Here is a 27,968-nt window from a genome sequence, read left to right as displayed (position 1 = left end):
AATGTGTGTAATTATATTACAATACTCCACAGGTGAGCATGGTGCATTAACAGTGTTGACTAGACCGTTCCTCCTAAGGACGGCATCAGGCCTTGTTCTCAGTATTTTCTTGGTACTGGCTCATACAATGCTCACAGGAGCACTCAGATAGAAACCCCATCGTCCTTATTTACTAAGAGACAGAGGGCAAGAGTAAGAAATGCTCAAACTCATGGTACTGGGAGTTGGATCCCAGTGTCTGGGCTTGGAGCTGGTTCAGTTGCTTAAGTGTGTGTGGTGCAAGCCTAAGAACCAAGTTTGAGTGCAAGGCCAGGCTTGGTGCTCAGTACTTGTCAGTCTAACACTGGGTTATGGACACAGGCAGGTCTCTGGGGCTCACTGGACATTCAGCCTAGCCTACTTGGTGAGTTCCAGGCTGGTGAGAAACCCTATCTCAAAGAAAAGGATGTTCAGCAGCTAAGAAATGACCCCTTAGGTAGTCCCTTATCCTCTACGTGTATATGTACATATGCCACATACACTTGAACACATAAGTATGCATCCACATACATATACATGCATGTGCACACTTAGAAACATGTGCATGTGCAACTCACTCACTTCTTGTTACGTGCCTTGTCCCCACAACTGCCCAGTTAACTAGATGTGGTTACCCCAAAGCCTAGGTCCCAGAGCCCTGGCTTTTCTGAAGCGCCAGCTTCCTTTGACATGCCCGTGGGCTGGTAGTCTAGATTTGTGTTTCTCCCTTACAGTTTCTATTTCCAGCTCTGCAGCTCTCGTCCCCATTGTGCAGAGAGCCCTTGATCACCCTTAAATATTCCGTCTCGGTCCTAAAAAGAGAGCCCTGTATTTTTGGGCTGGACAAAAAGTTCAGATTTCCCTGCCCACAGGGGTTCTGGCTTTATCTATTTTTGGGTCTGTATTCCTTTTGTAGCCCAAGGAATGAAGATATCATAAAGGACCACAGTGATGGTTGCCCCCTTCACCTCTGAGATCATACTCCTGGGTTGCACATTTGAGAGGGGGCCCAGTCTGAAAACCACTCAAGAGTCCTAACACATTTAGAGCTGCTACGTTTATACCCTTAAAGAAACACTGTGAAGATGTAGATCTAATTCCTATATCTGAAGCGTGTGTGTGAGTATTCATGGCTGGCTGACCAGAGAATCCCAGGGGTTCCCCACCCCTAACACTGAGATGGCATGTGTGTACTTCCAGGCCTGGCTTTGCAAATGTGCTTTCTAAGAATCAAGCTGAGATCCCCTCACTTGTAAGGCAAGCACTTAACGGATCGGAGCTATCTTTCCAGACCCTAATCTTTGTTTTTTTTTGGGGGGGGGGGAGCGTGGCATTAGAAATGAAGGCTGGACTGTTCACCCTTCCTGGGTCTTCAAGATTCTTTAGTCTGCTTAGGGTACAAGCCAGTGCTCAGGAAGGATCCCATCCCGACCATTCGAGTGTCTTATTCTAAGTGTCCATATGACCTTTCATTGCCCCGAGAGCACAGTCCAGGAGAAGACTGGCTCCCTTGGCTGACCGACCGTGGCAGCGCAGCATTTAAAGATGACAAGCTAATGTGGAGCCACATGAAGTTTTCCAAAGCAGGTAACTAACCACAGAAGTGCACCAAGTGAGGGCTGGGAAACAGGAAGTGGAACCCAGCACACACACACACACACACACACACACTCTCTCTCTCTCTCTCTCTCTCTCTCTCTCTCTCTCGCGCCTACACACACACATGCACACACACACTCCTGATGGGCCTTACCTGTTTTTCAATGAAAGCGTTGATTCTCTGCAGCATGCCTTCACAAGTGAACTCATACGGCATATACGGCTCGATCTGCAGAAACAACAGGGCACCGTGACAGGGGACATGGGACAAGAGGGAGGTGCTTACTGCTTCTCCATTGACTCCCACAGGTGTGTTAAAACTACAGACCTGGAACTGGACAGACTGGGCTCAGGCCTCATTGCGCTTCTCTCTAGGCCCTGAACAAGCTCCCTTCCCCAAGTCTCAGATACCTGATGTGTAGAATTGTTGCAAGAAGAGAAACTCATGTCTGTTAAGTGGTGGTGAAGGCACATGGGAAACTGCTTGGAGAGTATAAAGGACATAGTAGGCCTTCAAAAGGATGGATATTACCACATGCTAGCAGGTAGATCATGTGGTGTAAAGACTATATGGCTGTGGATGACCAGCATCCTAGAGCTGGGCAGAGTGCAGGGATTTAGCAAACCTGAAGACATGGTCACCGCGCTGAGAAAACCACAGACAACCAGTTGGTCTGTAGTAGTGGGTGGGGTAAGAATGCATCCAAAGAACTCATGCTATGAACCAAAGGGATGAATGGAGGAGCTCAGCTAGAGGCCTTGAGAGGGCCAAGGTTTTTTTTTTTTCCTTTCTGAGACAATGTCTTATAGTCTTAGCTGGTAGCCTTGCTTTCTAAGTGAGGGCGACCTTGAACTTTGGATCCCCCTGTCTCTACTTCCCGGGTGGGGTGCTAGAATCAGACCTGTGCTATGACATCTGCTTTACTTGGTACTAGAAATGGAACTGAGGACTTGTGCATGCTAGACAAGTATTCTTCCAACCGAGGATCAACCTTAGCCCAGAGGGTGAGCTATGGTATGAAAATAGGAGGGAACTGGAGCTTAGGACTGGGGGCTAGTGAGACAAGGTACAGCGAGTTCATGGCTTCACAAAAGCCTTGTGATTTCTATAGGGCGCTTTCACTGTTTGGGAAGGGGGACAGAAAACTCCAGAAGGTCACGGCTGAAGGAGGTTCTGATGGCCGCTTGAGACATCTGAGGGAAGGAAAGGTGGCACTGGGTTCTGCTGCATGGGATCAGCTGGTACTCTGACGCTCGCTAACGGGAAGTGGGGGTCATATCTCAGAGCATCACAAGTCCAAGTACACAGAGCCCCACATCACTTTCGGTGATGGGACAAAGGACTGCCATCAGCAATTCCTTCTTGAGCCTGCATTTATGGATCTTGCAGCACAACAGGAAATATCCAAAGGGGAAGGTGCTTGAGAGGAAAAATACAGGAGGCTGTGCTTCAGAGTTCCCACAGCAGTTGTGGGCAAACTAAACTCCCACAGGATGGCAGCCTTCCCATAGACACAGGGGTGGGGGGGCAACTCAATCTATGGTGGACGTAGAAATCTCCCACCATCCCAGAATGACTTGAAGGGTGCCTTGTATACAAAAGGTACTTAATCAATGCTTTTTAAATTGATCAGAAAAATCTAGAATGGTTACTTTAACAAGATTCTACCTCATGCTTAGGTAGAAAAGTAAACCATACTCTGTAGAAAACTACAAGGCTGGGCAGTGACCGAGTCCAGATGTACGTCCCCAAGTGTCCCATGGGATGGGGCATGTCTGTAATCCTGCTGCTGGAGGTGGAGACAGGTGGGTATCCAGAGCTTGCTGGCCAGCCTGCCAGGCCAAATCAATGTGCTTTAGATTTAGTGAAAGAGCAAATCTCAAGAAAAATACAGTGGAGAACAATAGAGAAGTCATACACATGTGAATATATGTGTAACACAAGCATGTTCACAGGAACATGTAAACACGTGTGTGTGTGTGCGCGTACACACACACACACACACCCCTTATTGGGTTAGGTGGGATAAGCTACCAATTTCTTTCAGATCTCTCCAAGGACAGGACTAGATCATAGATCATGTAGGCATATATGACTCAAACCACTCCCTTCATGCCTGGGACCCATGAGTCTAGAGGGTCTGTCAATAGGGTCTGTAAGACCCAGACCCACATCTGCCCACATCTGCCACCAGCTGTTGTATATCTCCCAGAGCCTCCTTGGAATCCTCAGGCCAGATGCTACGGCTAGGCTACGGTCTGCTATTTCCTGACAGCAAGAACTGTAACGTTCCACATGTGGTCTGGGGTACAGCTCAAATACAGGCAGGCAGGCGGGAAATAAAAGCAGCAACCTTCTGGTTTAAGATGGCTTTCACTGCATCTTCTACTTCCTCTCGGTTATTGAGATCCACCGTCCAGACGTGTGGCCGGCCAATGAAGACTTCTGCATACGGGTGCTGGGATGTCAGCTGGAAGACAGAGACACGTTACATCTTAGTTCCACATATGCACGGCTGCTCAGATAGAGGTGTGAATGAGGCAAAGCACTGTCTTTACAAGTCAAGTTGAACTTAAACAAGAGATGAAGCATTCTCGCCCTCCCTGTAGCATACAAAAACCTAACGGGCAGATAGGAAGAAAAGATACAGTGACGTTTTAAACTTTTGAAGCCCATTTGGAAATAAAACCGGGTCATGACAAAGAGGCTCAGCCAGCTGTCCCCAGGTGAACGTAGGGCCTCTGTATAGGATGAAGGTGCTCTAATACTGAGCATGGCCTGCAGCCTTCCATGGATCGTCAGACTGACAGGATTTGACCTCTAGGCATGTCTGAGGGAGTTTCTAGTTTGTTAGTTGTGGAGGGAAGCCTCACCCACATCTGGGCAGCACCATCCTGTGGTAGTGAACTGAATAAAAAGGAGAGAGCAAGCTGACGGGAGCCTCCATCTCTCTCTGCTTCCTCACTGTGACTGCCCCGTGACCAGCTGCCTCGGCTCCTGCAGCCCTGCCTCCCCTTCCAGGTCAGACCTGAAGTTTGAACCCAACTAACTCCTCCCTCTTTAAGCTGTTGGTTACTGTGTAACAATAGTGAGAGAATAACGGTCATTCTGACCTACTTGGGGACTTATTCTCAGCCCAAAATCACCGACATACATTTAGTATCTCTTCCTCTGGCTAGGATAGACAGGGACACACAGCAGAGCCACTATAAAGACCAAACTGTGAGTCAGGCACGGTGGCACATGCCTGTGATTTCTTTACTTGGCAGGCAGACACAGGACATCACAAATTCCAGGCTAGCCTGGGATTACAGTTAAACGTAGGCTGGAAAATCACCAAGGTGTGAGCAATAGTGCACATGGAAGTGGCAGTAGGGAATTTATGTCATCAGAACACATTTTCAAATGGTTTCAGAAATAATCATAGCAACACCAGAACATGAAATGTATTGATTTTTCAAAAGTTATGTATATGTGTGTGCCTATATATGTATACGTACAGGTGTAGGCAGTTGCCTACAGAAACCAGAAAAGGTTGTAAGATCCCTTGGAGCTGTGGTTACAGGCAGTTGGTAATGAACCGCCTGCCATGGGTGCTGGGGACCAAATGTTAGTCCTTCTTAAGAGTAGAATGCATTCCTAACCATGGAGCCATCTCTCCAGCCACAGAACATAACATTGATAGGGACAAATTAGAATCAGAAAATCAAGGAGTGCATCTTCCTCCTAAAGGTTTTCTTCTGAGATGAGATGGCTCTGTAGGGAAGGGCACTTGTCAGGAGAGGACCAACTCCCAGGAGTTCTTCTCCAGCCTCCACTGTGGTACATGCACAACCCCTCCGCAAAGAGTAAATGTGAAAAAAAGTGTGGCTGAAGGAGGCTGAGGGGGCCAAGGGGGCGCTCTACCATAGAGTGCCTGACCCACAGACACAGAGTCCATTCCAGAACTAGATAAAACCAGGATGGTGTGTGTTCCTGTAATCCTAGCACTCAGGAGGTAACTGCGGGAAGATCAGATACGATGTAGGTAAGTCATCCTTAACCACGGTGTGTTCGAGGCCAGTCTGGACCATCTAAGGCCTTGCATTAGAAAGAGAAGGAGTTCAGCCAAAGCAAGCAAGCATCTCGGTACTCCGGGCTTGCCGGAAGTCCATGCTTGAGCGTTCTCCTCACCCCAGTTCAAGGCAGCAGTGTGAACAGGAACCGTTGACATATTTGTGCAAATGTTTTAGATGAGGACCAGGGACAAAGATGCTATCAGGACAGCTGTACACAAGGAAGACTTGTCATTTCCCAAGGAACTTTTATTGATTGATTGACTGATTGATTTTTATTTGAGCATAAGGCCCTGAATACATTAAGCACGGCCTTTACCACCTACAATGCCGTCAGCCCAGACAGCCTTTAAGTGCCTTGCTGGGATTCCCGTGGATTCACGGGGTAGAGTTCCTTGAGACCATTTGAGAGTGCATACTGAGCTGGCCAGTGCACACCATATACATCAAAATGTCTTTTAAAAATGATAATATCTAATGTAGTCTAGGCTCAGCTGCCAACTCACTCCACAGGTGAGCATGACCTTGAACTTGTGATGTCCCTCTAGTGTGCTGGGAGGACAGGGCGACCCGGTGCCTCTTTATGCTGGGGTGGGAACTCCCTGTGCTTTCTACTGCCTTGAGACTTCACAGCAATGTCAGTGTCAGCCTGGGTATTTGTCCTCCGTGGGTAGACTATTGGTGACGGCTGAGTAAACGTGTGTGATCTGTACACAGATTATACTCAGCTGCCTCCCCATAATGTCAAACATAAGCAAACACACTGACGGTGTTCAGCTTAATATTTTATTCCTTTTACATACAAACATTCACTTGTGAGGTAGAAGCAGACATCCCATCTTCTACTATAATTCTTGGCACACAATGCTGAGTGAAATCCCTATCATTTCCCTCAAAATTATTTTTATATTTTTTATATATTAGAGATTAAAAATGATCTTCACAGGAAAGTTCTGTTACTTGCAGATTTCATTTCTGAAACTATGTTCTCTTTATTTTCTATTTGCTCATTGGTTAGCTCACGTACTCAGTCATTTACGGTATCTATATGTCCCTGTGGGCAGCGCGTGCACAGGTGCATGCTCCTGTGCCTGTGCTGCGGCCAGCAGAAGATGCTGGCTGTGGCACTCTCCCTGTTACTCACATAAGACAGCGTCTCTCACTGTCTTTAGCTAGGCTGCCAGGCCAGCAAGTCCCAGTGCCCCTCTGCTTCCCACTGCCCCAGCTCTTACGGGCACCGGCTCTTGTGTTAGCGCTCAGGGGACCAGGCTTGTTCAGCAAGTGCTCTCACCCCCTGATGGTCTATGCAGCCAGAAATGCATTCTAACATATTCCTCAGAGAAGCTGCCGCCACCACTGCTACCACTTTTGCTTTGGAGGCCAGCCTGGCTTTCTCTTTATTCCTTTTCCCTTCAGTTTCCGTAAGTACAGAGACACTTGGAGAACTACGGAGCTAATTAGCACCAGCCTTCTCTCCACCTCTGCCCTTGCTACTTTCTCACGCCAGTGACTGCAAGCCCTGTTTGGGGCAGGAGGCAAGGATTTGCTCAAGCTGCTGGGGAAGCCTCCAGGAAATTACAATTGCAGTCCAGGGCTGCAGCCTTTCTTGGTTTACTACGCATGCTCCTCTCCTGTCAGAGCCTCCTTTTCTCTGGCTCTGTGGTCAGTGCTGGAGACTTAGCAGGCCCACAGAGCTGGGGAAACCTTTTTTGTTTATATGAAAAAAAAAAACTCTGTATAAAAATATTTTGATTCAATATCAATCCACAAAGTCATAGGTTGGGTCAGGCATTGGGCTGATCAATCACTAACACATATATTATTTAAAAGAGATATATATATATATATATATACACACACACACACACACACACACACACACACACACACACACACACACATAAGCAGAAAATAGCAAAGCCAAGTTCAAGTCTAGCTCTTTCAGTAACTAAATGGCTTTATGTGGATGTGTTTGTTTAGTTATTCTGTGTAAATGTGTGCATTTGTGTGAAGGCCCGAAGGTTTTCTTTGTCTTCATTTTTTTTTTTTTTTTAAGACAGCGTCTCTCACTGACGACATCAATCCATAGATCAACCCAGGCTGGTTCGCCAGACTCTCAGGCACTTGTCTCTGCTCCTCCAGCCCCGGGGTCACACGTGCTCACCAGCACACCCAGCTTTTTACCTGGGTTCTGAGGACTTAACTCAAGTCCCCCAAGTCTTTTATATCATCTGAGCCATCTTCCAAGTTTCAATTCAGTATTTTTGAGCAAAAGAGAAGGTACCTTAGAGAACACCACTAAATTCTTAAGAAAAAAGCTCAACCAAAGTCATAAAAATCACTCTTAAATCTTACACACACACACACACACACACACACACACACCCCAGGGCTACATTTATACCATTAGACCTTTTCAGAAGGTGGGTGGACTGTCATATCTGTTCTGCTTTCTGGCCTAGAGAGCAAGCTAATTAGTCCATCCACTGCTAAGATCTCAGCTGCCGTCAACATCACCATCTAGTCATTTCCACAGCATGCCAGGCTCCTTCCCCTCCCCTCTTTTAAGGCCTCTGCTTATGCACAAGGCTGCTCTAAGCACTTAGCAAACACATAATGCTAAGCCATTACCGTTTTATTCGTTTGCATTTGCCGAGGGTTACTTAACTTTATGAGTGAGGCGTCCTTTGATTCATTAGCCCTCTCAGAACTCTGTGTTCCTCCTGGTTAATTTATTGAGGACCGTCTGATCTCAGCTACTTGGGTATTTATCTGTCAGTAGATTTACAGGGGATACTCCAGACATGCAGCATTACCAGAAATACAAGAGGCAACCTCCGAACTGCTCCAGAACCTCCAAGGAGACTCTGAGTTCCCTTTTCAGGAACCTATTAATATGCCCCCAGTATAAAGATGAAAATCTCATTCATATTAAAGTACAATGAAGCAGCTCCATTCCTTAAGGAATCCTGGGTCTTTATTCCTTGCTATTCTGGTGGCATATGCCACTGTGAATGAAGTTTTGAAACTATCTGTCTGTATTATGTATGTGTGAGTGCCTGCATGTATGTATGTGTACTGAGTACATACATTCCTGTTACCCAAAGAGGCAAGGATCTCCTGGAACTGGAGTTGTGAATGCTGGAACCTGTCTTCTGCAAGAACGGCGAGTGCTTTAACCAGTGAGCATCTCCCCACTCCCTCCAGACCAGAAAGTCTCAGCCTTCCTAAAGCTGTGACCCTTTAACACAGACCCTCATGTTGTGGTGCCTCCCCACCCCCAACGGTATTTCTGTGCTACTTCATCTTCATAACTGTGCTTTTGCTACTGTTATGAATTATAATGTAAGTATCTGATATGTGACCCCTGTGGGGTCAAGACCCCCAGGTTGAGGACCGATGCTCTGGTGGTTTTGGATTTAGATATCCGTCGACTTGTGGGCATCTCTCTTCCAACTAAAAGCATCTTTGGTTAAGGGGATGTAAGGCCTTTGAGAGCTGTGATGGCATGGCATGTGGCCTCTTTGTCACGAGTTCAAGGTCACCGCTCCCCCTCAAAACTGTTAGACGTTACTCTTCTGTATGAGGCAAACTAATCTTGGGTCTCCCTTGCTCAAGCACTCTAGAACTTTCTGCTTCTCCTTTTTCTGTAAAGCCTGTCCCAAGCCCTTTCAGTCAGCCCTGAACATGCTTCCTGTGCACAGCTCCCCGCTCTCACCCACTTAGCGTTCGTTTTGGCCTCATGCACTTCAGGCTGGCTTTGAATGTTCTACATCGCTAGGAATGACTCTGAGGTTCTTACTCTCCTGCCTCAAATGCAGGCGTTACAGGTGTGAGCCGCCACACCCATGCCAGGCTGTGCTGGAGACGGAACTCAGGGCTTCCGCACGCTAGACCAGCATCCTACCAGCCGTGCTCTACCTCCATCCCCGCTTGGCTCTCACCTAGATGGTGCAGCTGTTCCCTCATGCTTCCAGATCACACATGAAGCTGCTAGAGACATGGGAAACAGGCTGCTAAACTCCCCCAGGACAGCAGCGAGCCCACAGGCTGTGTGTGGACAGGCTCAGCTTCTGTCCACTCCCTCTGGGATCTCAGGCTCCTATGGGATTGCTGGACCGAGGGTGGCACCTGGATGAGGTCACATGTGGAGCCGCTGACAGGACTCTCCACTCTTTTTTGCTTGTGGTCTCTTTCAAGGGCTGACAGGAGCATCCCATGTGGATGCTTTAAGACCTCGGTTCTCCCCACCTTCAGCGCAGTCCCAAGGTTAGATGGGGAGGGTGGAGGACAATGTGCACTTCCTCACTTCAGCCAGTAGGGCTGACCTGAGCACTGTCATGTGACACCATTCCCTGGGCATGAGGTAGAGTGTGTTCAACTGCTTCCTCTAGTGAGCGTGTGTATGTGCTTTCATGCGTGCTCAAGCAGGCCTGTATGTGCATGTAGGTGTATGTATGCATATGTACATGTGTATTCATGCATATGGAGGCCAGAGATCAACCTCAGATTACTTCTCAAGGACCATCCCTCTTGTTCTTTGGAACAGGGTCTCCTAGCCTGGAACAAGTCAGGAGAGCTAGGGTGGCTGGCCAGCAAGCCCCAGAATGCCCCTGCCTCCTTTCCCACAGGTCTAGGATTACAAAGAATGCTAATATGCCTAGATTTTGAAAAATTATTTATTTATTATAAATGAGTACACTAACTATAGCTATCTTCAGACACACCAGAAGAGGGCATCAGATCCTATTACAGATGGTGATCAGCCGCCATGTGGTTGCTGGGATTTGAACTCAGGACCTCTGGAAGAGCAGTCAGTGCTCTTCACCACTAAGCTTAGGTGTGTAGGGACTGAACTCAGGTCCTCCTGCTGTTTGGAAGCATTTTGCCTACTGAAGCCATTTCTACAGCTCCAACTTTTAAACGTGCTATGCTTCAAGAGACTCACTAACATATAGAGTAAGAGAAAATATTTGCAAATTATGTCTGCTAGACGGTTAATATCCTAAATACCTAAGAAGTGTCTATTACTCCATAGCAAGACACCCTCCACAAACCCCATTTAAAAATAGGCAAAGGATCTAGGTAGATATTTCATAAAGACTGCCACAGATCAAATTCGGAGGGAATAGAGGGAAGAGACGTTTCTGATGTACTATTTGGGGTACAAGGTCAAAAAGTAACCCAGAGGGGGGAACAGAGCAACAGAGTTGAAAAATGAATGTTCTGGAGACAGGCGCTGCTGTGTCACACTAGGATTTTCCAGTGCTGTGATTCCCCAGCCAAAGGCCCCGAGGGATCCTGCTTTAATGTCTCCACGCATGAGCAGCCAGGAGAGTCACTAAGTGCCCAGAGGTAACAAGGAAGCCAATCTCATGGTTTCCCGCACACACCTGAGTCTGCCCAGATACAGAATCCTCCCCACCTTTGGCACACTCGTCACCCACAGTAGCTGTAAATGACTTCTGTTTATCGCCCTGAATGAGTCCCCGCCACGCTCCATGGTGACTCATCAGCCATTGCAGGTTTCAAGAGCATCTGCAAAGGCAAATGGAACAAGGCGCCTGTGAAAGGCTCTTGCAGCAAGGGGACTGCCTGCCTGTCAGCACGGCGCTGAGGGTGGGCTAAAGACCCAGGCACATCCTTCTCATCAGCTATGATGTCGTCTCTCTTTCTCTCTGTCTGTCTCTTTCTCTGTCTCTCTCTGTACCTACAGAGGCCAGTTCAATCTTGGGTGTTGTTTAGACTCCTCTACCTTGTGTTTTGAGACATGGTCTCTCATCAGCTTGGAACCAGCCAAGAAAACTAGACTGGCCCGCCAGTGAATCCCAGGGTCCACCCGTCTTTGCCTCCTCCGCTCTGGGGCTTTAAGAGTGTGTTACCACGCCTAGCTTTTATCACAGAATTACAGAAATTTAATGTGTATGCCAAGTGCTTTATTATTGGCTAAGCCATGTCTCCAACTCTGAGGCTGATGTTCTCTGAATACTCACTGACCATAGTTTCCGCCTCACCACGTGCGGTGGAGAGGCAAGCAAGTGTTCCTAGTGGCCTCTTCATTCCAGCTGTCAGCTGTGATTAGACTAGGATACCCAGGGTCATTAGAAACAGAGTTAGGCTGGGGGCTGGAGGCTTGGTTCAGAGGACAGCCGCTTGCTCTGTGAGCCGGAGTAGTCAAATCAGTGAGCTCCGAGTTCAGGGAAAGACCCTGGCTTAGTGAATAAAGCGGAGAGGAAGACCACACCCTTCAACCTCTGGCCTCCACATGCATGTCTGCACACGTGCGTATATCTTCATGTATGCAAGCATGCACACGTGTGTTGTCCCCCCCCCAACACAAAGCTTAAAAGAGACACTTACCTCTCTCAGTGTTGGCTTGCCAATGAAGAAGTCCGTGTTCTTGCTGCTTTTGGGAGGGTTGAACTTGGGGTTCAGGAAAGCACACCCATTTGCGATGGCCTCCAGGGGAGCCGGGCCTTCATAGGGGAATCCAAGCCCAACGAACAGCTGTAAGACGGGAAAAGACAGCCCATGAAGAGAACAGTCACGACTCTCAGCTTCTGGGGTCTGCTTTTGTGACCACCTCTGCCGTTCTGCAAGGGTCTTAGATCTCCAGGTTGGTGACTTGCAACAGTGTGAGGGGGTGACTCCCAGGATATGCAGAGTATGTGTGGTGGCCTGTGAAGAAACTTGCCTCCTTACCATCTCCTTCTGATATGAAAAAAAAAATGCTGAGGGGCAGGGAGGGTGAGAGTGTAAAACAAAACCAACAATAAAACTCAGGACCCAACAATCGTTTTTCTGTCACTCAGCCTGCGACATAACTGGAAAAACACTTGCTTAACTAAACAGAAGGTTTCTTCACTCAAGCAGGGAACAACAGGCTCTTTCAGGGACTCTGGGGGCCAGGGACAGAAAGGTCACTTGGCGGTTTGATTACAGTTCAAATGAAACTGCTTTCAAACTTGAGAGGTCAGTAAACACAGGTTTTATGATAGTGTTCTCACTGGGGACACTACTAGCTAGCTGGTTTTGTTTTTTCCTCTTGTGGGAGCAGAGGTTTCAAAGTCTGCAATTTCCCAGCTTCCCTCCCCAGCTAGCAAAAAAAAAAAAAAAAAAAAAAAAAAACCTCATTTCCCTAGATGGACAGTAGAGGGCAGCAGAAACAAGCTAAAGGTCCTTAGAAAGCCCACAGTGGCCCGAAGCTGTTGGGACAAAGGGATGTTCCAGCAAGGGTCCATAGGGTGCAAACATGCTTGTCTCTGTACCAGGTGCGGGGCACACTGTACTGTGAGTGGTGGTCACCAGGCAGGGCTAATCCTGGCTCTCTCTGCCCACCTGCAGAAGTGGTCTGACATGGAACACATCAAGTGACAAGAAGACATGGCTGATGCGTGCCGGGTAGGAATGGGTAGGGCGGAGGATGCTGGGCTTCCATGTGCCCTCATGTTCAGAAGTACTCAGGTCATTCCCACCAAGAAATGTAACCACCGATTCTGGGATGGCGATACTAAGAGGCATTAGTGCCCCATGGAAGTAGGGTTTCTCCCGAGTCTCACACCGCGAGAAGGGATGCCTGGTGCTGGCCTGGCAGGGGTGGTGGTGGGGAGAACATGGGTGACTTGTCTCTCCGGAGGAGATGTCACAGAGTTCTGACTTGTCAGGAGAGGCTGGAGCTGAGACCCTGGCGGGTCAGTGATGACCTTGTCCCTCCCTTGCCCAGGGCTTAGTTATGAATATCTCTTGTCCTCTGCTTAAACCCAAGTGCTGTGTCAGAACTCTAAGACGGACCTGGGAGTCACCAGGCCTCTTTCTTTGTTTCTCTCCCCAATGTGGCTGTGATAGTAACTCTGTTCTCACTGTCACTGACCTCTCTAACTGCCCATTGAGGAAAGATGGCTGAACCTACCTAGCGTGTTAGGGCTGCCAGGGCCCAGTTCTGACACTGACGTTGTCTAACAGCTGGGGACACGGCACTGCATAAGGCACCCGGCTCTTCTCATGCTGGCCAATAGACAGGGTCTTGGCAGGTTCAAGGAGAGCTGCTGGAGCCCAGAGGACTTCTTGACCTCTGAACATCCGATCTGCCAAGGATGCTGATGGCCTCCTCAACCCTACACTGTCAGGAACACCCCTGGGAGAGACGGAAGCAGCACGTGCCTATCCATTTAAACAGAGAATCCTGGTGTGCGTGTGCATGCGTGCGTGTGCATGTGCATGATAATCTCCTTTAGATCAACTGATCTGAATCTACTAATTAAAGGGTGAGAGGCTATTGCTTGATGAACCCAAATGTGACCTAAGCTTAATTATATCTGAATAATAATTTGTACCAACTCCTAGCCTCCCCCCCCCCCCGTGCAGTACCTCAGTACACATAAACACTTCTTTATAATAAGTGCTTGCTATCAGAAACTGAGCTGAGATCCCCAGAGCCCCCCCCCCCCAATGATGCTGGGAGGTATCTGCAATCCCCGGCTCCTACAGTGTGCTGGGAGATTCCTTAGGAGCCTGAAGGCCGCTAGTTGGGCACATGCAATGGTGAGCAGAATCGACCCCATTTCAAACAAGGTTGGAGGGGAGAATGAATATCTCAAGTTTGTGTCCGATGTCCACATAGTGTGGCATTCATGTGCACGTGCGAGTGTGTACACACACACACACACACCGTATGCATACACATATACAGTAATAAACGCTCTGTCTGCACCAACTCTCCAAGCCTCAGTCACCATCTTGCAAGCAAACGCCCCACCATTTCTTTGCAATGAGTTTTCTTGTCACACTAGTTAAGGAGACATGCACTGGCGCATATCCTTGAAACACTGAAATGAACAGTTTTCTGTCAACTGAAAATAAGCCATTTTCTCTTTGGTTCCTGTGTACTCATCACCCGTGACATCCCAACAGAGCACAGGTATGACGTTGAATGACCACTGTCTAGGTAGAGAGAACTCAGCTTCTCCAGTCAAAAGCTTCTGCCTACTTACAGTCTTGCCACACGCCTCACCATTCCACCTTGCCCCTTCTCTTGATCCATTATTGTGTTTACTTACAACCCTCTCTCCGTCCCTTCCTTCCCCCAACCTCTGCCTCTCTTCTCTTTTTTCCCCTGAGAACCCCATGTTTATTTCTACTCCATCCTTATGTATTTCTATACCACAGAAGGGAGGAACACAAGACAAGAAAGCATCCAGTGCTGGGGAGAGAGCCTGGTAACAGCACTCGGACCCAAGTTTGAATCCTCAGCGCTCAGGTCACGTGATCCTGAAACTCCAGTACTGTGTGGGGTGGAAATGGGAAGATGCTGGGGTTTGCTGGTCTCCAGGACCAACTGGAGACCCTGTCTCAGGGGAACAAGGCAGAACATTAAAGAGCAGGACACCTGCTGTGTTCTTCCAGCCTCAGCACCGATTCACACGGGTGCACACATCTGCATACATGTGTATGCACAAACAGACACGTAGAAACACTGGAGGAAAGAAACCATTCAAGCGCTAAGGTTCAATAGTTCCAGGAACCTGGCTATTTGTATGGGCTTAAGTCTGCTCTTGAGAAGGCTGGAGTCTAACAAGAATATTCTAGATGTCAGCCATCTCCATGGTCACAACTCCAATTCCACCAGTGAGTGTTTCTAAATAGGAAGATCGCACACTCCAAAATTAAAAATTATGACAAGGAAGATCAGACAAAGGAGCACATGTTTTATTCATAGCAAGGATTGGGGCACCCTGACACAGTCAACGGAGATATTTTTCTCTGTTTTGAAAGGAAAAAAAAAAAAAAAAGAGTTGTTTTAACCCTTAGTGAGCCAATGAAGATTCTTTGAACCACTCCTAGGCTTGTTCAGTTCCATTCACATCTATGTGTGTGGTTAAGTGCATGTGTGTGTGGAGGTCAGAGGTCAACCTTGGGCATCTTTCTCAGTTGTTCTGTTTTTTTCTTCTGTGATGAGGTCTCTCTACTTGGACGAGGCTGGTTGGCCCGCGAGCCCCAGGGATCCACTGGACTCTATCTCCCAGAGTTGGGATAAGAAGCGAGTTCCACACATCCAGTGTTTCAGATGCGGATTTTGGGGATCAAGCACAGGTCTTCATGCTTGGGGGACAAGCTCTTTACCTCACATACTGGGGGAAGTACTATATCACACACCTACATATACAAGAACTGGGTGAAAGAAACCATTCAAATACTAAGACATAACTCTTCCAGGGAAAACCAGCTTAAATCTGGTCTTCAGAAGCTAGAGTCTAACAAGAATATTACATTCCACCCGAGTTCTGGCCACTTTTAACAGGAAAACACCAAGAATAATGAAATATCGGACCCAAATGGACTCAGCATATACTTTTCTCATCATTATTAATTAGCCAGTGTGGGAAGATCAGGAGGAAATTTGAGCAATGAATTAACCTGTTTGTGCCCCCAAATTGATTACTGGTCAAAGGCTCTAGAAATGAGATGATTACGCAGTCATGAAGACAAGGATTCAAGTTCTTATGCTACCATTTCCTCGTTTGGTAACCATGGCAACTGCCCCAGTATATGGATTCTTGAGGCTCATCTACAGTCTGGAATCTTAGCTAAAGAAACACGAGCACTGTCTTCTTAGGAGCAAAATGGGGCAGCACAGATGCTTTGTGTCCTGCAACTGTTGTGAGGATTGAAGGAGATATCTTGTAGAAATATTCAATATTCTCAGGCTTGGTGCTAGTAACCATTTGAGAAATAGTTCCCAAAGTTTGGATTCAGTAGTAATTTCACACAGCTGAACACTACGTACGCTCTTCTACCACACAGCAGGAGGCGAGGTGTCTATGGAGTGCTCGCTAAAAGCAACAAAACTCTACCCCTTTCATGTGTTTTATGAGTTCTCACCCTTCCTTCCTTCCTCCCTCCCTTCCTCCCTCCCTCCCTCCCTCCCTCCCTTCCTCCCTCCCTCTCTCCCTCCCTCCCTCTATCCCACTGATGCTGCCCACTGCTGCCCCGAGCCAGGGATTAAAGGAATGTGCCACTGTGCCAGCCAGTTCTCACCACTTCATACACTGCAGACTACCAGAAGAGAGGCAAGGCAGCCTGCAGTGACTTCCAGATGGAAAGGCCAGTCCTAGACCTTTATGCTATTGTTAACCCTCCCCTTTTGCTCTTCATACAGTAGCAGGGTAGCAATCTACTTCTAGGAATAGGTATTATCTTCATATCTTTAAAAAAGAATCTCCACAACAGTGGGTGTGATGGTCAGTTTTAATTGCCACCTTGATACAACCTAGAGTTACCTGGGAAGGGAGGGATCTCAATGGATGACTGTCTAATGGACTATGGGTATGTCTGAGGGGACTGTCTTGATTGCCTTAACTGATGTGGAAAAATCTGGCCTAACAGTGGGCAGCATCATTTCCTGGGTTTGGACCTGGGCTAGCATGGAAAAAGCACTAGACATGTGTGCATTTATTCTCTCTCTGCTCTTTAGTGTTGTATTCCTTACTTTTCTGTTGCTGTGACAGAATATTCTGAGAAAAAGCAAGTTAGAAAAGGAAAGGTTTATTTGGCATATGGTTCCAGAAAGGGATACAGTCTATCATGACAGGGAAAACATATCGGCAGGGGTGTGAGGATGGCCGGGCAGTCAAGCAGACTGATCCATTTCATTTTTATACAGAAGTCTGTCAGACAGACAGACAGACAGACAGACAGACACACACACACACACACACACACACACACACACACACACACACACACACACACCAGGAAGTGGGGCCAATTCCAGTGAGGCTCCTCCTAAAGGAGGTTCCATCATCTTCTTAAACATCAAGTATCAAACACAGGAGCTTCTGGAGGATAGTTTGTATTGAAAGCTCAACAGAAACAATGCTGACCAGCTGCATCAAGGTTCTGCCTTGACTTCTCTACAATGATGGACTATAGCCTGAAGTTGTAAGCCAGAGAGACCCTTTTCCACTAAGCTCTCTGAGTTGTGTTTTATTACATTCTGTGAGGGTGTTTTATTACAGAAGTGTAAGGAAACCAAAACATCTGGAAATGAAGGAAGCACTTTCTTCATTCTGAAGCTTTCATTTGGCTTGAAGGGTTCCTTTTCTCAAACACCCGATGCCGCAGGAGGTAAACAGTTGCTGAGTTCTTCATCTTGTTGGCTCTGCACTCACTGCACAAAGCCTCTATCTGAAACTGCTTTGGGCTGTCTAGGGAAAAGCTACAATGGCCAAGTGACAACAGGACCTGTTTCAGCATTAGCAACTGGCCAAAGTGGCTACTACCCAGAACTTCCTGGAGACTGGGTTCCTAGGCAGATGCCTGATTTCTTCCAGCAACCTTAGTGTCTGGTCAGAGAGGAAACAAGCCAGACCACAAACATCAGCACCAAACTTAAAAGCTCCCACATTTTTGCCATTTGAAAGTCGCAACACTAGATCAAATGCATTACCAGTCTATATGTCAATTAGGCTAGAGACGGGAAGTGACCAGTTTTTAGATCATCCCTGCTAATTGACCTAGCTAATTCTAGCTCAGGAATAATTTGGATTTCTGTTTTTTCAGATTTGGCATGATCAACTTATATGCAAAAGCCAGACATGGAAAGAACACCTTGAGAACCTGAAAGCTCCTCTGAACCCTCAAGAGTTCCTGGTGCCTGGTTCTAGAGCTGATTGAACCTTATCCCCTTGTGACAGTTAGCTTTGTCACTCTGACACAACCTAGAATCACCTGGGAAGAAAGTCTCAATAAGGGATTGTGTCGATCAGGTTGGCCTGAGGGGATTATCTTCATTACGTTAACTTGTGTGAAAGACCCATCCACCATGGGTGGCATCATTCCCTTCGTAGGACATTGAGACCTGTGTAAATGTGAAGAAAGAGGACTGAGCATAACAAAGCATTCACTACTTGTTCTCTGTTAACTATGGATATAGCTGCTGCCTTGACTTCCTCACAGCATGGACCATAACCTAAAAGTGTGATTCAAATAAACATTCTTCTCCCTTCAATTTCTGCTGTTGGGTATTTCATCACAGCAAAAGAAATAAAATTAAGATACTATATTACGTAGAAAGCTTGAGGCCAGCCTGGGCCACATGAAAGTTTGCTTACAAAAAGTTTTTCTGTTGTTCTTACTATGTTTAGTAAGTGCTGGGTCGACGTCTAAATTATGTTAGTCTGTGAGCATGCCTGTGAGAGATTATCTTAATTAAGTTAATTGGTATGGAAAGACCAGGCCACTGTGGGCAGTACCATTCCTTAGGCAGAAGTCCTGAAGTGTATGAGACTGGAAAAATTGAGCTGAGCACAAATACACAAAGCAACTGAATATGACACATTCATTTCTGTCTGTTCTTGAGTTACTGATGTGTTATTACTAGCTGCTTCAATGGATTATAACCTGGAATTGTAAGCCGAAATAAACCCCATTTGTCAGAATATTTTGTCATAGCCAAACCCAGCCAAACTTGGGGAGATGGGAGCCAAGAGTAATTTGGGGTTTGAGGAACTTTTAGATGTGTGTTTGGGGTGGCAGTTAGGCACAAAGGGAAGACTATTGAGTAAAGTATAAACTCTACATTGGTCATACCTGTTTGTGTGTCTAGCTGAGACGACTTGGTAAAGAACTATGATCATCCTGGGCCACCTAAGTCATGATGGGAAGAATGGTGGTATGCCCTGGGAAATGAGTGCATGAATAGCAGCTTCCCCTGCTAGGCTACAGTAAAAATTTGCCCTTGGAAGAAAAGAGAAGAGTCCAGATGCCCTTCCATTGGCAAGTAGGATGTGAATACTCGATATCTGTCATGGTCCATTAACAAGAACAACCCAAGGGAAGGTGGGGAAAGGTAATGAAGTTAAACTAGGAAGGTAGTCTGGTGATGCTGAGTGCTTGCCTAATGTGCATGAGACCCTGGGCTTGATCCCCATCACCACGTAACCAGGGGGTGAACGTGCATACCAGTAATCCCTGTGTTCAGAACATGGAAGTAAGATGACCAGAAGTTCAAGCTAATCCTTGTCTACTTGGTAAGTCTGAGGCCAGCCTGGGCTAAGGGAGACTCTGCTTCAACAAAGAGACAAACATACATAGACTAGGAAGGTGAAGAAAAGGTGATTAGTAGAGATGGAGATTTAAATCAAAATGCAAAATGTGAGACATGATATGCAGGCCCCAATTCCTCTTTTAGAGTTTGACAGACCAAATGACCTGTCTGTAGTTTTTAAATAATTAGTTCATCAAAATTTACAGCTCTGTTAGAAAAGGCTTCTAGGTTATTATAGCAACTTCCCAGTGCTTTATGTCCTAATTTTCATGTTATTTCAACATCTCTGTCTTTTGAGGCCAGGGCTCCAAATGGCACGCTCAGACAGAATTCTACTAAGCACAGGGTGCTCTGGGCTAGAAGCAGAGTTTCAAAGACAGCTAATAGGCTTGGGAAGTAGCTTAGTGGGTGCACACTTGCCCTAGCTTGCTCTAGTCATTGAGTTCAACCCCCAACACGGAAGGAGCCAAAAACAAAGCAATACCCAAACCCAAAGATGGCTCATTAACAAAAATGATGAGCCCCAAAGTGACTGATCACCAGCCACTTTTTCTCATCTCTGAAGATCTTGGAGAGAGACTAGTCTTGTTCCCCTCTTTACTGAAGCTGAGGAGAACCTACTTATGTCACAGACTTTTCTCCTCGGCAGCTCCTGTTCTTTACTTCCAACATGGATGGTTAGACATTGCTTTACATTGCTCAGCGGCACTGAAGAAGGAATCGGAAGCAGGAAATGATATGAACACAAGGCCAACTCGTCTTGTGTCACATTTCCAAACTCAGCATCCTTCATCTCAGTTGCCTAGTGCAGGGCTCTCAATGTAAGGGGAGGCTTGGTCATGCACCACCACCTTGGGTTCCTCTTATCTACTGACGGTTTGAGTTATAACTCCACATGGAGTAGTTTAGCATATGCTCTAAGATTTATTTGTATTTTAAATTATGTCTGTCTGTCTGTCTGTCTCTCTCTCTCTCTGCATGTGTGTGTGTGTGTGTTTACCTGTTTATCTTTGTACCATGTGTTTGTAGCATCTACAGAGTCTAAAAGGGCTTTAGATCTTTTGGAACTGGAGTTAGAGGCAGTTGTGCCTGCTACAGGTACTGAGAACTGAGCTCTGGTCCTTTGTAAGAGCAGTGTGTTGCTCTTGACCACTGAGCCATTTCTCCAGTCCCAACACCTGCTTTTCATTTTTAAGGATATCTATGCATATATTTGATTCTTATATATTATTTGGTACACGCACACACCTGAGCATGAGCTTCTCATGATCACAAGCCAAGCCACACCCTTGGCCGTGTGGCCTACTCCAGCATCAGAGCTGGGTCCTAGAGGCCCAACTCCCATTCTCTGACAAGGTAAATGGATGGTAGACGAATGAGGGTTCTTTTAAAATCTGCCGGGCTGAGGGCGACATTCACAGCTAATAGAAGCGTGCAAGACGGTAATGACGCACTGTGCAGCGGCGCTGCCCCGGTGTTATTTTAAAGTAACGTGAACTTTCAGCAGGATCGCACGGAAGGAAAGTGAGACTAGACGAATGGCAGAAAATAGAGTTGCTGCTGAGAAAGGGCTGGGGCATCCTGACAACTCGGAAATGTCAGGCTAAGAGGGAAACCAACGTGGACGGGAAGAGAGCAGCGGAACTGGGGCACTCCTCGCTCACAGCCCCAGGCAGGCGACAGGAGACCTTTTAAGGAATTAGAAGTCTTCAGGAAATGAAACCCAGTGTTTGGACAAAAAGTTAAAATACATTAGCAAAGTATTTTATTCCTGGACTCATACAAGATCACTTGGAGGCAAAAAGACTCAGTTGTGTTTACAGACTGAGAAACTGAGACAAAAACCAGACAGCTATCCTGGTGAACAGTCAGAGTCTGTTTATAAGAAGCTTGCACTATTGTGTGTGTGCATGAATATGGGTGTGGCTCACCCCCACTCTACCTTTTAAAAGTCTTTGTGTGGCCCAGCAATCAAGAGGGAGAAGCAGAGGCAGGAGGCTCTCTGAGTTCAAGGCCAACCTAGTTTACACAGTGAGTTTCAGGACAGCCAGGGCTGTTGCACAGAGAAACTCTGTCTCAAAAACAAAACCAAACAAACAAATTTATAAACAAAATAATACAAAACTCCTTTGTGTGTGTATGTGTGTGCGTGTGCACGCGCAGGTATGCAAGTCTAGAGACAGTCTTAGGTGTCAATCTTCCCATTTTGTTTGAAAAAGAACCACATGTTCACTGCAGACACACTAGCTAGCCTATTTAGCTTCTGGGGATTCCCCTGTCTCTGCCTCCCATCTTAACATAAAAGCACTGGGATTACAGATGTGTGCTGCCACATCTGGCTTTAGGTGGGTCTTCAAAACCCAAACTCTTCATGTTTCTGGGTTAAGTACCTTACTCTCAGTAATCTCTTTAATCTGACCTTTAAGTGTTAAGAGTGGGTGTTTATGAAGATGGTATGCCAAAGGCCCAGCCGGGCTTAAATCCCCAGTTAGTAAGCATCAGGAGATAGAGCCTTCTCCATGACTGGATCCCAGGTTACTGTGGGAAGCCCAGATGTGTAGAATCCACAGTGGTGTCTGCGCCGCTCACCTCTGAGCTATTGCCAGATGCACCTTCTAAAACTATAGTCTTAGGCTGGAGAAACAGTTTCTTTAGTGAAGTGCTCAAGATTAAACCAGAATTCAACACCCAGAGCCACATAAGTGTGGCACATAAAATAAGTGTCACTAGTGTGGCTCACTCGTGCATGCTTGTGATCCTCATGCTGGGTACCCGTGCTCACTGTCCAGTCAGCCTTGCATATTTGGGGAGCTCAAGGCCAGCGAGAAATCTCGTCTAAACCAAAAGCGAAAACAAAATAAAAAATATAAAATAAAACCCAAGATGTCTGTTTGATAGATAGCTCAGCAGTTAAGAGTTCGTACTGCTTTTGTTGAAGACCTGGGCCAATTTCTAGCACCCACATTGTGGTTTGCCTGACCCTTCTGACCCCAGAGGTTCGGCACATGGTACACACACATACTCAGGCACACGTGTATGTGTGTGTGTGTGTGTGTGTGTGTGTGTGTGTGTGTGTGTATGTATGTGTGTGTGTGTGAAATAAAATAAATATAAAAAACCCATAAAGTTAACAGTACCTGAGAAATAATACCCAGGATTGACCTGTGGCCTCAATATAGATGTAAACACATGTGTAGATATATATGTACACTCATGTATAAACACATGTGCACGTTCACATATGCAAATAAATAACCTTCAGGGGTGTCCAAGGATGCCATAGGATTTGAACCCAATGTGTGACAGTCAGATCCCATTTCCTTTCCAAATGTCATATTCTAATAGCACATATAGGTAAATTGGATTTATTTTTTCCTGAATATGCCACCTGGCTCCCTGAATCTGGATCCTTTGGGCCCATAGGCCAGGTGGTTTGATACCTTGGCCACCTTGCAGGTCTTCCGTAACCCTCTACGGTGCTTCCTGGGTCAGCAGCACTTTGTCTGCATTTGAGGAAGGGTGTGAGGGCAGCATGTCAGGGGCCTGGTTCCCTGAGGACCTGCGGCCTCTGCTACCCTATCAGGAGGCCATCCCTGGAGCAAGGCCATCCCTGGCCTTACATTTCCACTTGCAGCCCCTCACATGTCACTCAGCATAAGAAAAGTCCTTCACAGTCAGGGGATAGAACCCAAAGCCTTGCACATGTTAGGTAAGCGCTACCTCTAAGCTCTGGTGAATATATCTATATATCTATATATCTACACACACACACACACACACACACACACACACACACACACACACACAACTTTTAATTGCAAAACACATTTTGAAAAGAATCAATAAATGAACTCACAGCAGCCACAGTTTATAATTTATGAACTTTTTTTTTTCAATAGCTACTCTAGAATATCACTGCCTAGTTCTCAAATAAGCTTAGACAGGGTCTCATAGTCCTAGGCTTGCAACAAACTCCCTACATATTTGAGGGGACTCCTGATCCTTGCTTCTAAGTCCCAAGTACTGAGATTATAAACATGTTCCATCATGTTCAGCCTGGACCTTTCTCCTTTAGAACCAATAAACAGATACCAATAAACCACATGTAAAGGGTCTTTAATTGTAATGTGTGTATGTCTACACAAATGCCCAAGAAACCTTATAGCTAGGCTAACCCAAGCTAATGTTCCTGTGGAATCATTACATGAATTATTTTAACAAGTAACAATAGTTACTAAACGTTGAGACACTACAGCACTACTTACATCTGGTTTTGTGTGTGTGCGTGTGTGTCTGTGAGTGTGTGTCTGGTCAAGTACTGAGCTATATCCCTAACCTATTGCCTAAAGTTCTATTGTACCATGAGAAGAAAGCATGGATGACTCTGAACCCATTTCAATGCCAGGGGAAACAAACCCACAATCCTGTAACTTGTTATGAATCTGCTGGGAGGTTACCTTGGTTTCCCGGAGAAGAAACTGCAGGTCACGCCCACTGAGAATGCCATGGTTTTTCACGTAACTGGGAATGTTCTTGGTAGTGGAGCCGTACACAGTGGCGTGCACTTCCATGTACGTGTGAATGATGTCCAAGTAGATTTTTTTATTCTAGAGAGGGGACAGTAGCAGAAAGTGCATTAGTAAAAGGACCTGCTTGGTAGGCTAGACCTCTCGGAAGAGCTGCAGGGCACAGAGATAAGAAAGGTTAATGTTAAGATCTTGGCCTCGGGACACGCCAATATTGAGACTTATCTTAAACACAATCTGGCCTAGGGATGGAGACATGGCCCAGTAGGTGACATACAGCTTGGTGGCCTGCCTGCAGTCCTGGAGCCAGGGAAGCAGGGACTACGGATCCCTGTAGTAAGCTGGCTAGAAGATGAACCAAATCCACGATCTCTGGGTTCAAGTGAGAGACACTGTCTCAATACCTAAGGTGAACAATGACGAGGAAAGACACTGGTGTCAACCTTTGGTCTTCATATGTACCCACATCCACATGCATATATGTACAAGTACTGAAATGGGTGCTCCCCACACATGCACACATACCGCAGAGATAAAAACACACATGAAAATAGGAATCTGTCTGGATCTTGAGGGCAGAAACAGTCATATTTCCACTGTATAAGTCTGCAATCAGAACCATGTAATCGTGTGTGTGTATGTGTGTGTGTGTGTGTGTGTGTGTGCGCGTGTGCGTGTGTGTATTACCATGTACCTAATCATGCTAATACTATTATTATTATATGTATGTATGTATGTATGCATGCATGTATGTATGTATGTATGTATGTATGTATGTATGCATGTATGTATGTATGTATATTCACAATATGGTAAAATGTTACAGACTAACAACAGTCATGGCCAAGTGTCTGCAAATATCATAGTGATTTGGGGAATTGTAGACCCAGCACACTGCATTTTGGCTCACCCTGTTTTTTTGGGAAGGAAGTTTGTGTGTGGTGGGGCAGGGATGAAGGTTTGGAGAAGGCAGTCAGCTGGCCTGGAATATTTATCCTGAGTTGTTAAGCTGTCTCCAGATAATACACACATCCCGTTGGCCAGTCTTTAAAGTGATGATTAACCCATGCTGTCAGAGTTTGCAGCCCACTTCATTCTGACACTGGGGAAGAGGAGGGTTTCTCTCAGGATGCTTGTGGACCAAAGCTAGAGAGCTGAGAATACCCAGGTGAGCCAAGGGGAGACAGATGTGTTAAGTGGGAACTTTGAGGTGCTCTGAATCAGTGGAGGGCACTCAACCTTTTTTCATCAGAGGCGGAACTGAAGGTCTCACATCTGCAGGCACAGGTTTTCAGGGTCCGAAATTGAAACCACTTGTGGTAAGGAGACAAGGTCCCTCTCACTTCCCTCTGGTGTTTGTGTGTGTGACTAAGTAGTACAAGTGGGTTGTACATGGCCTGCCCCTCCCCACTGCTTCCTTTTGGATTTGAAGGATTCAAGCTCTGTAATGGCTTCCAGTTGTGTCAAAGTAGGACACAAGTTCCCATTCTGAGTGTCTTTTTTTTACCGCACACTGGGCAAATCTAATAATAGCCAGTTTGTGACCAAAGACTGTTAAGGAACTTGGGGAGGGCTAGCATTCCAGAGTGCAGAGGCATGGACTTGAACACAAATAAAGCTGTCTAAACCTCTCTGGGTGTCGTCCTTGTCCTGTGACTACCATACCCTCCGACATTGGAGGAAACCTTTTCAAAGCCAAATTCAAGTTAAAATCACTTATTTTATGCATGAGAATAACAACCACTAGTAGATAACCTTCTGACGGCAGGCCAGCCTACGAATAAAGCAAATGCCTGAAACGCAGGCTCAGTCCCACCCCATGTCTGGTGTGTGTGGCTGCACGCTGTTGACCTGATTTTGGGGATGTGGCCCCCTAACCAAACAAGACTGCAACAGTTTATAAGCCTCGACTTCTTACTTTAAGCCTGAGTCCTGTTTGGGATCATCTACCTCCTATAAGTTAACTGGCAGGGTTCTGTGGTACTGGCTCCTGTGCTGGGCATCTAGTAAATTCTACCCACACCCTGCATTCTCAGAATCTCATCCCCATTTCTTCAGAAGCAGGCAAGAGGCTCCTTAACCTTGCAGATTTCCCTTCTGGCCAGCCCAGTGTCCCGGGAAGCTAGAAGTCTCAGAGGGCCTGGTAGATCCTCTCCAACATTCAGAACGCACAACAGGAGGCCGAGGATGAAAGGTCACTGGTGATGGAGTCAGCACAGGTAACAAGGTGTTATGCTCTCCATGAGAGAGCAAGAGAAATACGGAGTGGGATGGAGAATACTGAGGTGAGGCAGAAGGGGGAGGGGAAAGAGGAGACAGTGAAGAAGAGGAAGGAAGAGGAAGAAAAGGCCAAGAAAGAACAGGAGAGGGACAGAGGGAGAGGGAGGAGGATTAGTGGTTGGGATGTGGCTTAGTGTTAGAATATGCACTTGGCATGCATGAGGCCCTACGTTCCTCTAGTCAGTGCAGCCTCAGCCACATAATATAGGCTTATAAGTAATTTCCCCAGGCTCCTCCCAGGGACCTACCTAGCAACCGCTTATGTCATTACCTACTGTAACTCCTTGCTCCCCATTCCTACCTGTTCTCAGTTGGTCTCTCTCTCCTCGGTTTTGTTTTGTTTTGTTTTGTTTTTTTTCCTGTTCTCGGTCTCCCCTTCTCTGCCCTCAAGGCTCTGCTCCCGTCTGCCTCTATCCCTTCTCCAGACCATATCCCCTCCCCCCAGCCCCCTTTACACCCGGTCTGTTGAATGTTGTGATTTCTCAGGGGGGCAACTTGGTGTGGGCTTGCCAGGGGCTTGCCAGGTATACCCCCAGTATATTATATTTCATAATACATAAGACACCTAAAAACAAACAAACAAAACAAAGGCAGAGAAATGGGGAGAAGCCAGTGTCCAAGCTGTGGTCATGTCATTCTACGCTCCCAAGGCCCTGGATACCGTCGCAGCAGTGGTGCTGGGCACCCCGACTCTTCCCAGATCCACCCCACATTTTCACTTGTGTCACCTCTCTGGTCAGTTTGCTGGCTTTGAAGTGGGGCTGGAAGTGCATGTGGTCATCTGTCCCTTATGCAAAAAGAGGCTTTCCTGCTAACAGCCAGCTGTTGGCTGGGGAGGCCCCAGCCCCTGCGGCAAGCCACAGCAGCAAAGCACCCATGTGGTTTCACTTGAGTCTAAACCCCTTCACTGCAGACAGATTCAAGATTAGGATCCCAGACAAAGGCCTGGGAAAGGAAGGATGTAGGAGGTCACATTTGTACAGCGATGGAGTCAAGGAAAGGCAGGGCCTCTTCGAAGTGTTCCAAGCAGGAAGGCTTAGGCAAGGAGGAAAACGGTGAAAAGGCTCAACAAGTCCCAGAGGGTGCTTGTGTGAGGTGGTATCTGAGAAGAGATTCCCTTCAGAGGAGATTTAGACTGTTAACTGCAGAGATGCGGGCAGGTGAGCAGAAGAGGACGGGGAAGCGGATCTTGGAGAGGACGGAAAACCCCACTTCTTTCTCCCACAACCTAGTCACAAATCAACAACTCGCCATCATTTAGGGTATCAGCTAGTTAGTGCAGTTAGTGTTCATGCTTAGGAAAGTCACATGGTAATGGTATCTGAAGGTAGGCCTTTGGAAGCAATTAGGACTACAGGAATCGAGATCTTGTCATACGGTCTTGTGGTAGTTTTGTAAAACTCTGGGAGATGGAACCGTGTTTCTATTCCAAATGGAGTTGCTCC

At 46.7% G+C, this 27,968-nt stretch overlaps 1 protein-coding gene across 1 annotated transcript in view; it reads right to left on the bottom strand.

Annotated features, from left to right (window-relative positions):
- The window catches only part of MGAT5 (alpha-1,6-mannosylglycoprotein 6-beta-N-acetylglucosaminyltransferase), a gene marked incomplete at both ends in the record, with an annotated part of 168,997 nt that overhangs the window by 8,483 nt on the left and 132,546 nt on the right, over positions 1 to 27,968 (bottom strand). The window contains 4 exons of the mRNA XM_080917587.1: positions 1,772 to 1,846; positions 3,972 to 4,088; positions 12,034 to 12,180; positions 24,175 to 24,324. Of these exons, the coding sequence (XP_080773713.1) occupies positions 1,772 to 1,846; positions 3,972 to 4,088; positions 12,034 to 12,180; positions 24,175 to 24,324 (489 nt within the window). The remainder of the gene's footprint in view (positions 1 to 1,771; positions 1,847 to 3,971; positions 4,089 to 12,033; positions 12,181 to 24,174; positions 24,325 to 27,968) is intronic.

This window comes from Micromys minutus (genome assembly GCF_963924665.1).
Source record: "Micromys minutus genome assembly, chromosome: 6".
Classification (NCBI taxonomy): Eukaryota; Metazoa; Chordata; class Mammalia; order Rodentia; family Muridae; genus Micromys; species Micromys minutus.
Note: the sequence above shows the minus strand (reverse complement) of the source record. Positions and strands in the feature narration are given on the sequence as shown.